We start from the raw sequence: 14,215 nt of genomic DNA, 5'->3' as shown, positions 1-14,215 counted from the left end.
TGCTAAAGGCCAGGGATGCACATGTGGTGCCACTCAAACATCCAGGCACACGGTGCATGGATGTTTGAAAAGTACCTGTTTGTACTGCAGCACTTCACCTGGTTCACAGCGAAAGCCGTAGTACAACGCTGTGCTGGAGGTCCTATCCTAAACGGCAGGTGGGACTGCCGACTCATTGTCGGAGAGACACATGTCTGCAGCGATGCCCACCACCATTGTAATGAGGGCCTAGGTTGGGATGAAAAAATTATCTTCAAAGAATGAAAGGCTGAGCTTTGTATAAACAATAAATACTTCCTTGAAGCAGGAGTTAACAAGAACTGCAGCACACAGTACACATGCAATGCATGAGATTCATCATAGTTTGCTTAGACTTAGAAATTTGTACTTGAAGGGGAGGGTGATCAGTACAAATCCTAGAATGGACTGTGAATGCTCACTAATGCACAATGTTGTGAGGCTGTGGATTGTGCATGGCAGCCTGTTTGGGCACCAGCACAAGGATGACACTGGCAGCAGGCCAATCTTATTAGATGCTGGACTGCAATGTGTTGTCCTCTCAAAACCCACTGCAACAAATTTGGTTACTCTGCTGCTTTGTGAGAAAAATTGTCAATCTGGTCTTTAGTGTGTGATTTTGATGTTGATGTCACATTTGCTGTAGTGTAGAAGTACTTGTATGATATCTTACACTCATGACACAATGTGTTCTTTTTATAGTATGTAAGGATGCACGCAACTGTTTGAGGGCAGAATGACCCAGACTCTCTCTTGAGGGCAAGGTGGCCCTTACCCCTGAGATTGACGCTAGGATGGCCAGCTTCCTCAAAAAATTCATCAAGGACCCCAAAAAGGGTATTGATAGGCCCTGGCGGGCGTGCAAGGATAAGCTACTGGACACTCTAGGCCCCCTCACAAAAAATCTAGATATGGCTGAAGAAGCTAAAGTTTCAGGCTCCATAATTTCCCTGGAGGCACTCGCAGGTTGGGCGCAAAGAGGCAAAGTATTTTTAGGCAATGCTAATTATGCTCTTTCAACTGAACGCTGACGATCCCTCCTTATCAAGGTTGATTCCAAGTTGGGGGATCTTGCTGACTCGGAGGCTGGGGCGGTGGCCCAAGGGGGACTCTTTGGCGAGCCTTTTGTCAAGGAGTTGGGAAAGTTTGTGAATACTTTCACCTCCCTTGACAAAACTCAAACGACTATCAAAAAGGTGTTTCCTCAGGTTTTCCACGGGGCCGGTCGAGGTAGGGGTCGCTTGACCGGCCGTTTCTCAAACCATGTCCCTTCAAGGGGACAAGGCCCTAGACAGAAGCAATACCAGGACCAGATAAGATTTGGGAATTTCTATCCCACCAGAGGCCGGCGAGGCAGGGGCCGTGGTTATCGTGGAGCAAGTAGGGGGAAGGCTGGGGAGTTCTTTCCAGACATGGACTTCCATCACAGGGGATGCCTGGGTACTTCAAACAGTTCAGGGTTTCCAAATAGATTATATAGGCTAACCCCATCAAGGTCTAATAGCGAGGCCTATTCAGTTCTCCCTCCAAGAGTCCTGTCTTGTGGACTTTGAAGTTTCTTTCCTGCTAGCCAAAGGGGCTATCTCCCGTACGTCACTTTACCCAAGGGGGTTCATAAGCAACATTTTTCTAGTGGACGTGGGCAAGCGTCTGGTTCAAAATCTCAGCGAGTTCAATGAGTGGCTGGTCTACCGCCACTTCAAAATGGAGGCGATTCACCTCCTCAGGGATGTCCTGAGACCTCTGGACTGGATGGTACGGCTGGTCTTAAAAGACGCCTACCTGGTGGTTCCAATCTTTCCTCCCCATCGTTGCTTCCTCCAATTTGTGTGGCACAATCAGACTTACGAGATTAACGCCCTTCAGTTCGGTCTTTCCTTGGCCCCTTGGTGCTTCACCAAGGTCCTCAGATCGGTGGTGGAGTTCTTGAGAGCACAAGGAATCCGAATGATTGTCTATCTGAACGACATCCTCCTCATGGGCGCGTGCCCACGCCAACTCTCACAGCCTCTTTAGACAGCGGTGGACATCCTGCAAGGTCTGGGGTTTGTGGTCAATGACTCAAAGTCTGTGGCTTCCACTCTCAGTCTTCCAGCTAGAAAGATTTTAAAGATTCATGACAAATTAAGACGTTTGCTCACCAAGTCTCAAATTTTCTTGCGACACATAGCTCGAATTGTAGGTCTTCTCTCTGCCTCTATACATGCCATCTTCCCAGGTCCGCTACACTATCGAACACTCCAGAGCCTCGAAGTGAGTCACATACGGAGGGGATGTCCATACTCTTTCAGGGTTCCCCTGTCCGAGAATCACATGTAGTGGAACATATGGAGGCCTGGAACGGGCGCACCATATTCGGTTCTGCTCCAGACTCTGTGATAGAATCAGATGCCAGCAGATAAGGCTGGGGTGCCAGATGCGCCGAATTTTCCATAGGAGGGTTGTGGTCTCCTCAAGAACGGAGGTTTCATATCACCTGCTTAGAGCTTCTAGCGTGCTCTTTCACAGTTTTCTGCTGGACGAGGGACTCAATTTAATCCTCAGTCCTTCTGAAGATGGACAATATTTTGGTCATCCGATACATCAATCATTTAGAGAGCACGAGATCCAAGGCCCTCTCGGATTTGGCCGCCAGCTTTTGGCAGTACTGCCTATACCATCACGTGTTGGTCAAGGCGGAGTATCTCCCTGGTCAGGAGAACCTGGTTGCAGATTTCCAATCCCGCAATTTCATTGACTCCAGCTTTTGGAAGCTCGACTCAGAGGTCTTCCAATCATTGAACTACCAATGGGGTCCATTTTCCTTAGACCTGTTTGCCTCATGATTAGACAATCAACTTCCATGGTTCTTCAGTTGGAGGACGGATCCGGCTGCACGATTGGAGTCTGGAACACGGATATGCGTTTCCTCCTTTTGCTATGATAACGAGGGCAACCGCCCAGATCACGAGGCAACAGGCAGAGATGGTTCTTGTCACTTTTATGTGGAGATCGAAAGTTTGGTTTCCAGTTCTTCTGGAACTTTATGGGATTCTCCAATCCTAATCCCCCGGTTTCTGTCTCTTCTCCTGAGTCCCAAGCAAGCCCCTCATCCTCTGATTCTGGCAAACTGGTCTTGGCTCATGGTGTGGCGGATTTCAGGAAACACTGGGAAGTCCCTGGCCTTTCGGATAAAGCTGAATAGTTCATGTCCAAGGTGTGGGAAGATAGTACTGTCAAACGGTACAGGTCCGCATGGGTTAGATGGTCCTGTTGGTGTATGCAACAGGGTATCAATCCCGTGGATGCAGGGGTAGTCCATATTCTTAATTTTCTGGCTAATTTAGTCTCTGAAGGACTGGCTAACAGATCGGTTTATACCTTTCGTTCAGCCATTTAGTCAGGTCATGTGCCGCTGAATAATACGAATGTTGGGGAATACTCTTTTGTTTGTAAGCTACTACGAGGCATCAGGTTGTAACTTCCTCCGGAACCCGGTACTCAGCCCTTTGGGATGTAAATCAGGTTCTTAATCTTTATTTGTCTTGGCAACCCAATCGATTCCTCTCACGGAAAGAGTTGTCTGCTATACTGGCCATGTTACTCTGCCTCATTTCGTGTCAACGCGTCTCAGACGTTCAGGCATTGGATATCACGGGCAGGCTGTTCACTCTGAATGGGGTTACTTTCACTCTTCATAGACGAACGAAGTACCACATGAGAGTCATCAGTTACCCGGAATTCCCCGAGTCCCCGAAACTGTGTGTGGTTCGCTGTCTGAAAGCGTATGAGGAGGCAACGGAAGAATTCCGGCCCCCTTGGGGCTCACTCAACTCGAGGAGCAATGGCCTTCAATGCCTGTGGTTTAGGTGCACGCTTAGAGGACATCATCAATGCAGCAGATTGGTCCTCTGACTCGACCTTTAAAAGATTTTACTTCAAACCTATCCTGGATATGGCTCACCTCATGGTGAGGAAGGTTTGAACTAGCATAATCCTCGCCTCCACTCCTGACATAGAATGAAAAATCTCCAAGTTAACGGAAAGTTTCGAGACGAGGATTATCCCACCCTAGGGTTTGGAACAACTGTTCCTCCTCGTATTTGAATAAGTAAAACATTTTCCATTCTATATTGGATGGCAAGAAAGTTTATATGGTGTTATACCTCACTTGCTTTATCCACAGGTTTAGCATTTCCTGGTTTAGATTAGTTAAAATCTTCTGGTTTTTGTTTTAGGTTCTGAATCAAACAAACAGGACTCATGAATGTGAGATTCCAGCTGTCTTCGCTCTTCGAACGAGAATGGGAAGTCAGTGGAGCCAGAATATGTTGGTCTGCATCGCCACTGATTAGGGGACCCATGTTGGCTGCTGATTGGACGATTTCTTTTCACTACCGGTTTACCAAGGTTGCATGAGAAATGTAGTTGTTATATGTTTTTGGCTGCTATTAATTAAGAGAGAATTACATAACCCAGGCCTCCGAGTCCTTAATAGAATTGAAACTTTCCGTTACGATAGCTAGGAAATTTTTCTTTTTCCCATCACAGAGAGAGCGAGGGAGAGCCAAAGGAGCGTAGAACAACAAAGGCATGTGAGGGTCGATCTAGCATTACCCTAAATCAGCTCTGATTCAGTGTGATATACCTGCACTGCTAGATATCAGAGCATAACCAGTTCCCAATGCAGCGTAATACCCACCTCAGGAGGGGAGCTGAAGTTAGTGGGTTGTACAATGGGAACGTATTGGATCTATCCGAGTTAACCCATAGACCAGAATGGTGGCCAAACCCTGTCAATGTGGAGACGCCCCCCTCCTCATCGGTGTTTTCCCTTTGAGTGTAGAGGAGGAGGTCCTACGCATAGAGTGAGACATAAAGTGGCAAACTCCCAGCCTCTTTTCTAACTCTTCAACCATCATTCGTGCTAGGGCTCCCACTTTGACCTTATCAAGGATCTTTTAACAAAGGACGACCTTTTTTGCAGTCGAGATTTTGGATGATGTAAAACTAATCCTGCATTGTTGTCCCCTCAGTTACCAATATGTCCACTGCTTCATCTGAGAATTTAATTTTGCGCTTTCTTGTACACCCATGGCTTTCACTTGCCTTCCTCAGTTATTGTCCTTTTCAACCAATAGTAGCATTGTGTTGCGAAATGGCATTTTGAACTGTTTATATGACACTATTTTAACATTGTGTGGCATATATGGCATAGAATAACTCTGACATTACATCATCATGTGTTGCACCTCAGGCTGCAAGTTATCTCATTGCCAAGTGATGCTTTTTTTTTGTGAAACTTTATGTATTCCATTTTCCAAGTTAAAACATAGGTACAATCTCATACAGTCAAAGAAGTACAACAGGTCAGTTCTGGAATCCGTAAATATTAGCAGCTTGTACGACAGGACATATCACATTACATAGTGCTTCTCTGCAGTTCTGAAGCATGGTGAGTAAAAATAGCATAGCTCATCATCACACCCCACTACATATCGCGGTCTCAGCATAGCCTAAAGGTCTATCAGGGCTAGTATTTCATCACTGTAAAGTTTGCTGCAATGCACATATTCAGCATACGTACTTCTGGCATTGGCCTCACATGACTGTGCGTGACATCGTCTTCTGTAACTCCCCGCTTTGTAGTTGATATGTATACCATTTACATTCACATTGATACAGTCACGTTGTCATCCCGCCTGTCTGTCTCTGCCCCATCTTGCGACCCTGTACTGGTTAAGAGGTATGCCTGAAGAGGGCCCCATATATCCCTAGGCCTGCTCACCATCTGCTGTGTTTCAGCATAGACAGTGTTCTGTTCTTGGCAATATGTAATATCAATGAGCCAATCCTTGAATTTCAGTGCTCTGCCTCTCCCCCAACGACATGCAACCCTACGTTTTGCAAGCAACAGAGCAATGTCAAGAAATGTTCTGTGTTGTTTAGGTATCTGCATGGTGTATCCCAATAGCATAATGAGTGGATCCCTGTCAAACGTACCCTCCATCATTGCCTGTAGAGCTGTGTGCACCTGAGTCCAGTATTCCCATACCCCAGGGCATTGCCACGACAAGTGCATAAACCCTGCTCTGTCTGTCTTACATCTTTCACATCTATCATTATCTGACAGATGAAATCGAAATTTCTTAACTGGTGTTTAGTAGAGTCTCTGCAGAAACCTGTAGTGAATTATTTTGAGTCTGCAGCTAGAAGAGATATTAGCAGTGATAGCACAACAGTAGCTCCATTGTGCTTCGGATATTTCGTTACCCATATCCTCACTCCAGTGCCTGCAGGCCGCACTCTAAACGCCTTGGTGTTGTGTCCTAATGTTCCCATAGATACCGGAGACCACATGTGTCCCATCTGCCGAATTCAGCATTCCGTGTAATGGCGCTACGGTCTCAGGTTCCTTTGGATATTCTGGTAAGATATTTTTTAGCCCCTGTCTCAGATGCACACAATAGAAATTTCTAACGGTGTGGGCTGCAATCCCTGGAACAACTGTTCCGTAGTTCGAAGCTGCCCCTCCAGAAAGATATCTCCCCATGTAGCGATCTTAAGGCGCCTGCACATTACTTGGAACCCTGTTTCCTGCAACAACGATATTTTGGGATGGTGTGTCAGTGGCATGCGTGGTGAATATAGTAGCTGAGGTGCAACTTTTTCGCAATCCTTTTCCAGGCGTCGATCGTGCATGATACCGTGGTGAACGGTGTCTCTAGGGCCTCAACAGGGCCGTGTATAAGGCTGTTTAGAGGGAGGGGACATGCCACCCAGTCTTCCACTGCCAACTGCGGCATACATGGCGTAGGCGCCGTCCAATGATAGGCGTAATGACGGGGGCCATAATGTCTATGTAACATTTATAGAATTCAGCAGGCAGTCCATAAACCCCGGACACCTTTCCATTTTTTAGTGACATTATTGCCTCTCTAATCTCATCCAGCTCTAGTGGAGCGCTAAGGAATGTTCTGTGCACGTCACTTAGCCAACACAATGCAATATCATCCAGAAAATTCCCGAACCTCACCTCTCCCATTCTGTGCATAGTGTATAGCTTTCCATAGTGTATCTTAAACGTTTCCAAAATTCCCTCAGTGTCCTGACATGTCCCGCCGTCTGGTTTGTTAATCTCCAATATGTTGGTACTTAATCGTGGATTTCTAGTAATTTCTGCTAGTGCTTGGCCTGGCCTCTTCCCTCACAGTATTTCCGTGCCAACCAGTGCTTCCCTCTAAATTTTGCCTCCCTCGCAGCCTCGTCCTCGTATTCCGACAGCTTAGCCCTAAAATCTTTGTGTATCCTCCCATCGGTCCCTCTTGTCATCTGTGCCTCCAGTCCTCTCTGGCTCCAGTTTGCGTATAGTACGTTGGATATCTCGCAGAACCCCAAAGCTTTTGGAGATGCAATACCCTCTGACCGTAACTTTAAATGCTTCCCACACCACCTCTACACTCTCCACTGATCCTTTGTTGCGAGGAAAGAATGCTGCAATCTCGTCTCCCAGTTCTGTTTTAAACACTTCGTCTAACAGTGCCGTGGGCTGAAGCCTCCATGTGGGTCGTGGTCTGTCACAGCCAGGCATCCGTAATTGTACCAACACAGGACAGTGGTCTGAATATGTTCTGGCTCAATGTACAACTTTCCCTATATCTGTACTCAGCCCTCGAGACAATAGACAATAGTCAAGACGGGCCCAAGTGTTTGAATAGGATGTGAAATGTGTTCCTTCTCTTTGCATAGGGTGAACAAACCACCAACTGTCAATTAGGCCACCTTCTTCCATAATTCCTTGCAATACATCTCTATACCGCCTATTGTACTTCTTACATCCATCCGCTCTATCTAGTCTAGGTGCCATAGCTACATTAAATCCCCCCCCCAGATAATGTGCATCGAACCAATGGTTACAACATTCCCCTACAGTGTTGAGAAAAATTCAGGCGTGTCGATGTTTGGGGCATAGCAATTCACAATTGTGACCGTATCAGTGCCAAGTCTGCCCCACACAATAACAAATCTGCCCTCTGTATCTATTAGGACACCAATCACTCTGAATTGAATTGACCTCTTAATCAGAATGGCCGTGCCCCTATCATATGAGGAGTAAGAGGAGAACAGCCTAACCGATGCCCACCTACTTGCGAATGTGTGGCTTGAACGTGGACGCAAGTGCGTTTCCTGCAGTAACGCTATATGTACCTGATGGCGATCTAGATGCGCCAATATGTTCCTGCCTTTTCTTTCTTCATTTAGACCCCGTATATTCCAAGACAACATTGACACAGTCGATGTCTTCCCATCATCAGCCATTTTTGTCTATCGCATCACAAAATATCACTGCAAAAGAACCATACATTGCCTCGCCTCCAATACCTTGTACCTGTCTATCAATCTTTACCTGTACCGTAACTCGTGACTAGCAATACCTGAACCCCCATCCCCTCCTCTCTCCCACTGACACTCCCAAACCGGGTCAGACAGTCCCCCCCCACCTGAACATTCCCAACAATGAAACAATGGGGGTATTCCCATCGGGGCAATCTCCCCAGGTGACACACCTTAAACCTTGCTGCAATTCCGAGGTCTGCTTGCTCTTTGCAGTACCCCAGACCCAGCAAGGGTGTCCGACTAACAAAGAGTAAAAAGAAAAGAAAAGAAAAATAAATAAGAGAAATATTGATCATGCTGCATCCATTACTCCCCTACATCATTAACCAATTCCGTAATAACATTTATCAACTGGCCCAACATATCATGTGCCATTATACATTACTTAAGACAGTGGTGCGGGACTCTCCATGATCCTCTCACAGTGCCTATATAGGGTTCCCCACTTCGCAACCCATATCTTGTCGTTGGTGTCCAGTTTTATTCGACGTCTGACATTATCGTCTCTTCCAGCTCGTCCTGTTCCGTGGACTCAGTCTTTCTGCGCTTCAGTGTCTTCAGGAATTTCTCCACCGATTGTGGTGACGTATGCATGGTTTGCCGGCCCTGATAGGTAAATTGCAATCGTGCTGGGTACAAAAGAGCATAGTCTATCTGTTCCTGTCTCAGCTTCTGCTTCACGCCATTGTATTTTCTCCGTTCCTCTTGCACCCACACCGTGAAGTCAGGGAATATGGTGAATGACACTCCCTCGTAGTTGAGTTGTTTTTTCTCTCTCGCTACTTTCAACACTGTTTCTCTATCGTGGTAAATTAGCAGACGTGCGATGATGTGCACACGTTCCACTATGAACTGTGTCGATAGAGCACCCTCTCCAGCAATCGCCATCAGCATTTTTTCCACATAAAGTTCTAGCCGCCCAGTATTGGTACGCTCAGGCACACCTAGGATACGTATATTGTTGCGGCGGCTGCGAGCTTCAATGTCCTCGTTCTTCGCATCAATAATTCTCATAAGTGTATCCATTTGAGTCATTGCTGTTTTTAATTGCTCTGTGACATCTTCCGAACCTGATATGCGCTGTTCTGCTTCATTGAGCCGCGTATCATGTTGGTCCAATTTACTTGCTATATTGTCCATATGAGTCGTAAGTGTGTCGACCTTGTCAGCAATAGTAGCAAACCCTTGCCTCATTTCGGTTAGTATGGTGTGTAGATCATTCGTGGTGCCAGAATCTTCACCCCCCGTCACCTCTGGTGCTCCATCCCCCTCTTCTATTGTTGCTTTTTTTGGGGGGTTCTTTTTTACCTCAAAGGTGAGGCGAGGTTGCCGGGCATCTGGACGTCCCATGTCTCCACATGCCGCTTAAGATTTCTTTGCGCAAAACCGTTCCTCAGTATCTATTCACCGTCTTGAGCTGCAGTTACACCTTGCATTATTTGCGTGTGAGTGTTCCTCAGGCCTGTAACGCGATGGTCTACCACACCACTACTGTGTATATATTGTTGTCTAGGCAAAAGATCGTACAGTTCGTGTGGGTCGCGCCAATTAGTAGCAATGTACTAGTCTCCGTTTATCTCTTCTCTTTTGCGCTGGTAATATCAGTTGCCCAATGCCACTGCTACTGTACTGCTGTCTTTAGTGGCCTGTCCGCCTCATGTTACATAGCAGTGCCGTGAGGGATCTCAGTGAACTAGGCCCATAGCTCTGCAGTATACTGCCACCCTTCATACAGTGATTCAGGCCGCTCAACATATGTAGGAGCGCCGGCTTTCCCCACACCGTGACCCCTCACACACAACGTAGTATATGTCTGACGTGGGCCAATTAGTGTTCAGCTATGTGTGTCCGAATATTGCCACTGCCTCTGAATTCAAGGGTGCATTCTTTTTATATCTGGCTTGGGGCAGCCTGATCGTTTGTGATGTTTTTCTGCTCGCACGGCGGCTCCTGAAGTTATTCCATATTACCGTGCACTACAACGCTTAATCGCGATGCACCGGTTTCACTCCTGCAGTGCATTGTCTCTATCAGTTTGCATCCAATGCAGCTATTTGCGCGTTTTTTTACAGTGTCCTGCCACATCAGGTGCTGCGCTGCTCTCGCCTGTCTTCTACAAGGTACAGCTCTGGAGTGGCAAATTATCAGCAATCTGAGGGCCCGTAAATATGTCAGCAGTTACAGTCAGTGCCCACAGTCGCACTTGTTTTTCCTCACCCGGTATGGATTGTATGCACGTCTGTCAAACCCATATCCTGGGCCAAGTTTCACCGCCCACGATAATGCCGCCTCCTGAGGTCCGCGCTCAGAAAATGGCCTGTGCAGCCCCTTGCGCAGATACAATCAGGTGATGATTGCAGTCTTCGCAGCGGGGAACTCACACAGGGGGACTCATCACTGCCGTTTTCATGACGCCACAGTCTCTGTTGTGCAGGCCTCGCCTTCTGTCTCCGTGCGGCCTGTCAACCACGTTGGAGCCACGGCACTCGCCTGACTGCTGTGCTTTAGTCAGTTTCCAGCGGCACCCCGCAGCCAGGCTCCAGTCTTCACCAGCATCGCAGCATTCACAGCAGTTACATCATGGTACCTCCATCAGGTGCTTCCTGCATTAGGCTCTCATGGGGAGTGTGGATTATTGCACCAAAGGATGTATTAAGACAGGATAATTAAGATGTATTCAGTCGGACTGCGGGAGCCTCACATAGATGCGGCCATTCCGCTCGTGCGCCACTTAGCGCCCCCCATTGCTAAGTGATGCTTAGTATGTATTGCGATGCTCAACATTTTGGTATCTGCGCAAAACAGTTTTTCTTGAAGATGCATTGTTCTGCACAAGTATTACTAAATGTGGACCATAATTTAATCTCCATTTGGCTCAGCGCTGTATGTCAGTTACTGGTCAAGTTCTTTAAATTACATAAATCACATGACCATACTCTTTTACCACTATTCTATGAAGATATTCTTGTTCAACGAGCTATGTTTCTCCTGGTAGTGAGAAAGAAGAAGGGGCGGTTTGCTCCTATAAGGAGCAAGGGCCCTCACACACCTCAAAGGGTGTCATGCTTCATCATAGAGCAGCTCCTCATTGGGCCGGCGCTGCAATGCCCAAGGGGTCCCACAGGGGGGCTCTTTGCCGGAGATATTTTCTAGACCCTGGTCTCAGCCGTAGCTGAAGCCAGTGTGAGTGGGACATGTGGTGTCTATAAAAAGTGAGTTGAGAGTAGGGAGTGTGTGGGCTCACGAAGGGTAGGTTGTTCGCACTCCACGCACCAAACAGCAGAGTCGGGCGCAACCTCACTGTGTGTCCCGTTACTCCAGAGCTTTCCGGCTCCCTTTGTCCACCACTTCTGGTCCCTAATGAAGAGGAACCTGACTGCAGATGGTGTACTGACTGTTGATGGTGTATTTGTTCTGAAGGATATGGCTAACGGACCCTGTTCGAGAAGTTAATAGATGTTTTAGGTCCTAAAGAAATGCCATGGTCATTTTGACATATAGCACATTTTCACTTAAATACTTGATGAGACAACTAGTAATTCTACTTTCAAGTATCACTTTTTCAACCACGACATGGAACCCGCTAATTAAAGTTTGTTCAGCAGGCTACTATAGGTGCTTTTAATCCACACTCTCCCTACACTCGACTCACTTTTTATAGACACCACACCTCCCACACACACCCACTTCATCTACGGCTGAGACCGCGGTCTATTAAAAGATCTCCGGCAAAGAGCCCCACTGTGAGGCCCGTTGGACATTGCTGCACCGGCCGAACGAGGAGCTGCCCTATGATGAAGCATGACACACTTCGGGGTGTGTGAGATCCCTTGCTCCTTATAGGAGCAAACCGCCGCTTCTTCTTTCTCACTACCAGTTCATACATCGAGGCTTGTCTGCTGGACCTTAATTGCCCTGGTCCCCCTTTGCATACATTATGATATTCTTATTCAAACTCCCTTCAGTGGCATATCACGTTCAGGATTCTGTATTCTGTGGCTTGACACACTGTCATTAACACAGACGTTTTATTTGCATCATTTTAAAAACAAAAAGTCTGGTTATTTTTGTTTATGCCACCATGGCAGATTATCAATGGCTATACAAAAGGTTTTCTACATTCACTATTGTCTAGCACATTAATATATCTGGAATACGAGATATTTGAATTTAGGGCATAATTAGGAAACCTCAGCGTCCTTTACATACTTTCAAAAGACCTTTGCGTTATAAGCAAGCGAGCATCCTTACTTCATTGAATTAGAGTTTGATAATTAGGAATGTCTTAAGGTTTTCTACTAAACTTACTAGAGTTGAAACAATGTCAAATGTTTTGTTTTCGACGAATATGATCCCGAGTTTATAATGCTATATTTTATGAATGCAGGAGGCCAAGTTATCTTACAGATATTTGTTAATTTTTTTAATATCTTTTTGTATAACGCTGTGCATATGATACTGTGATACGTTTCTGGTTTTTGAAATTATGAACAAATTCGTTTTGGAATTGACAGAATGACATCACTTTGATGATTTGTTATGAATAACAAAACTTTCATGTAGGACCTCTTTTCTGTATATAAATTAACTAACAAAACAAATAATATACAATGAAAAAAGGCATGATAATGACTTAATGACTTCAATTATACAGAGTAGATCTCACTACTGTGCCTTTTTACCAGGCCATGACTGAAAAAAGGTGATGATATAAACCTGTTTTTCTTTTTTGGGTCTTATTTGAAATGTATATTATTTTCGTCTATAAAAGGATACCTTCTTGAGAAAGTAAATAATGCAGGTCCCTCAGTTCCTTCCAAAGAATAGTGACTTTATTCATTCAAAGTGATCTGTGAACATTTTTATGATTTAAATCAATGAGAAAAAAACAATTGTTTCCGTTGTGTCCAGTTGCAAAGATGAATGCTGATACAAAGCCATTCGATGATTGTGCAGGAATCCTTTCAAGCAAAGTGCTGTCTGACTTTTCTGAAAAGTCAGATTTAAAAGCAAACATTTAAAACCTTATATATTCGCACGGATCCTTAGGCAGATATGCTTGGGCACCGATTACACGTGAGGCGTATACCACACCCACTAAATAACATTATCCTGACACATCTTCAACACATCTCTCCCAAAATACATCTTCCACCATTAAATCTTCCTACCTTTTTAATTGACTTGACAGGATTTTTGCTATCCACTTGGAAAATGTTCCCAAGAAACGGAAGAGCAAAGGGGCCGGGGGGCAGTTTGCCTCGTTTGTGGATGGTTTTCCAGGCCGTAAAGACAATCAATGTGGCTAAGGTGAGAACCAAGGAAAGGGAGGCGCCTCCTCCGAGGTCCATCACAGAGGTGTCCATGCTCCCAGGGCAGCAGTGTCTAATCAGAATATCAAGACCTCTGTGCGTGCCAGGGCTTTTTGCTCCCAGCTTTTAGACTGTATTGCTAACCTTTATCAGCATGACCTGTTTACACAGCTTAATAAATGGTTAACTTTAAAAGCATTCAGATCAGCGTAATAAATGTACAAAGTGATAACCCTTACCTGCATTGGCAGAGGAAAGGCTTGCCCGTTGACGGTGCCCTTCATTGACCCTGTGAGTGTGTACCTGTTGTATTACGTAGGATTGGACTACTGTAATTTATACATAATACACACATTTTTATTTCATGCTGGCGAGATATCTGGGGTTCCGCAGTGCCTATGCATGGGGTACACGGCTGGTTAGAAAACTAAATATTATTAGCAGATTAATTAACTATATATAAATAAAGAAGCAAAGTTGAAAATGTTAAAGCATTCTGTAAGTGTGAA

The 14,215-nt window shown here is 45.7% G+C and overlaps 1 protein-coding gene across 2 annotated transcripts in view; it reads right to left on the bottom strand.

Annotated features, from left to right (window-relative positions):
* The window catches only part of LOC147691989 (cytochrome P450 2G1-like), an 833,534-nt gene extending 819,713 nt beyond the window's left edge, over window positions 1-13,821 (bottom strand). For both annotated transcript variants that reach the window (XM_086938275.1, XM_086938277.1), the window contains exon 1: window positions 13,566-13,821. In XM_086938275.1, coding sequence (XP_086794401.1) covers window positions 13,566-13,760 — 195 coding nt within the window. In that variant the 5' untranslated portion in view covers window positions 13,761-13,821. The remainder of the gene's footprint in view (window positions 1-13,565) is intronic.
* Window positions 13,822-14,215: the final 394 nt, after the last annotated feature.

This window comes from Lissotriton vulgaris, chromosome 9, assembly GCF_964263255.1.
Source record: "Lissotriton vulgaris chromosome 9, aLisVul1.2, whole genome shotgun sequence".
In the NCBI taxonomy this organism is placed as follows: Eukaryota; Metazoa; Chordata; class Amphibia; order Caudata; family Salamandridae; genus Lissotriton; species Lissotriton vulgaris.
Note: the sequence above shows the minus strand (reverse complement) of the source record. Positions and strands in the feature narration are given on the sequence as shown.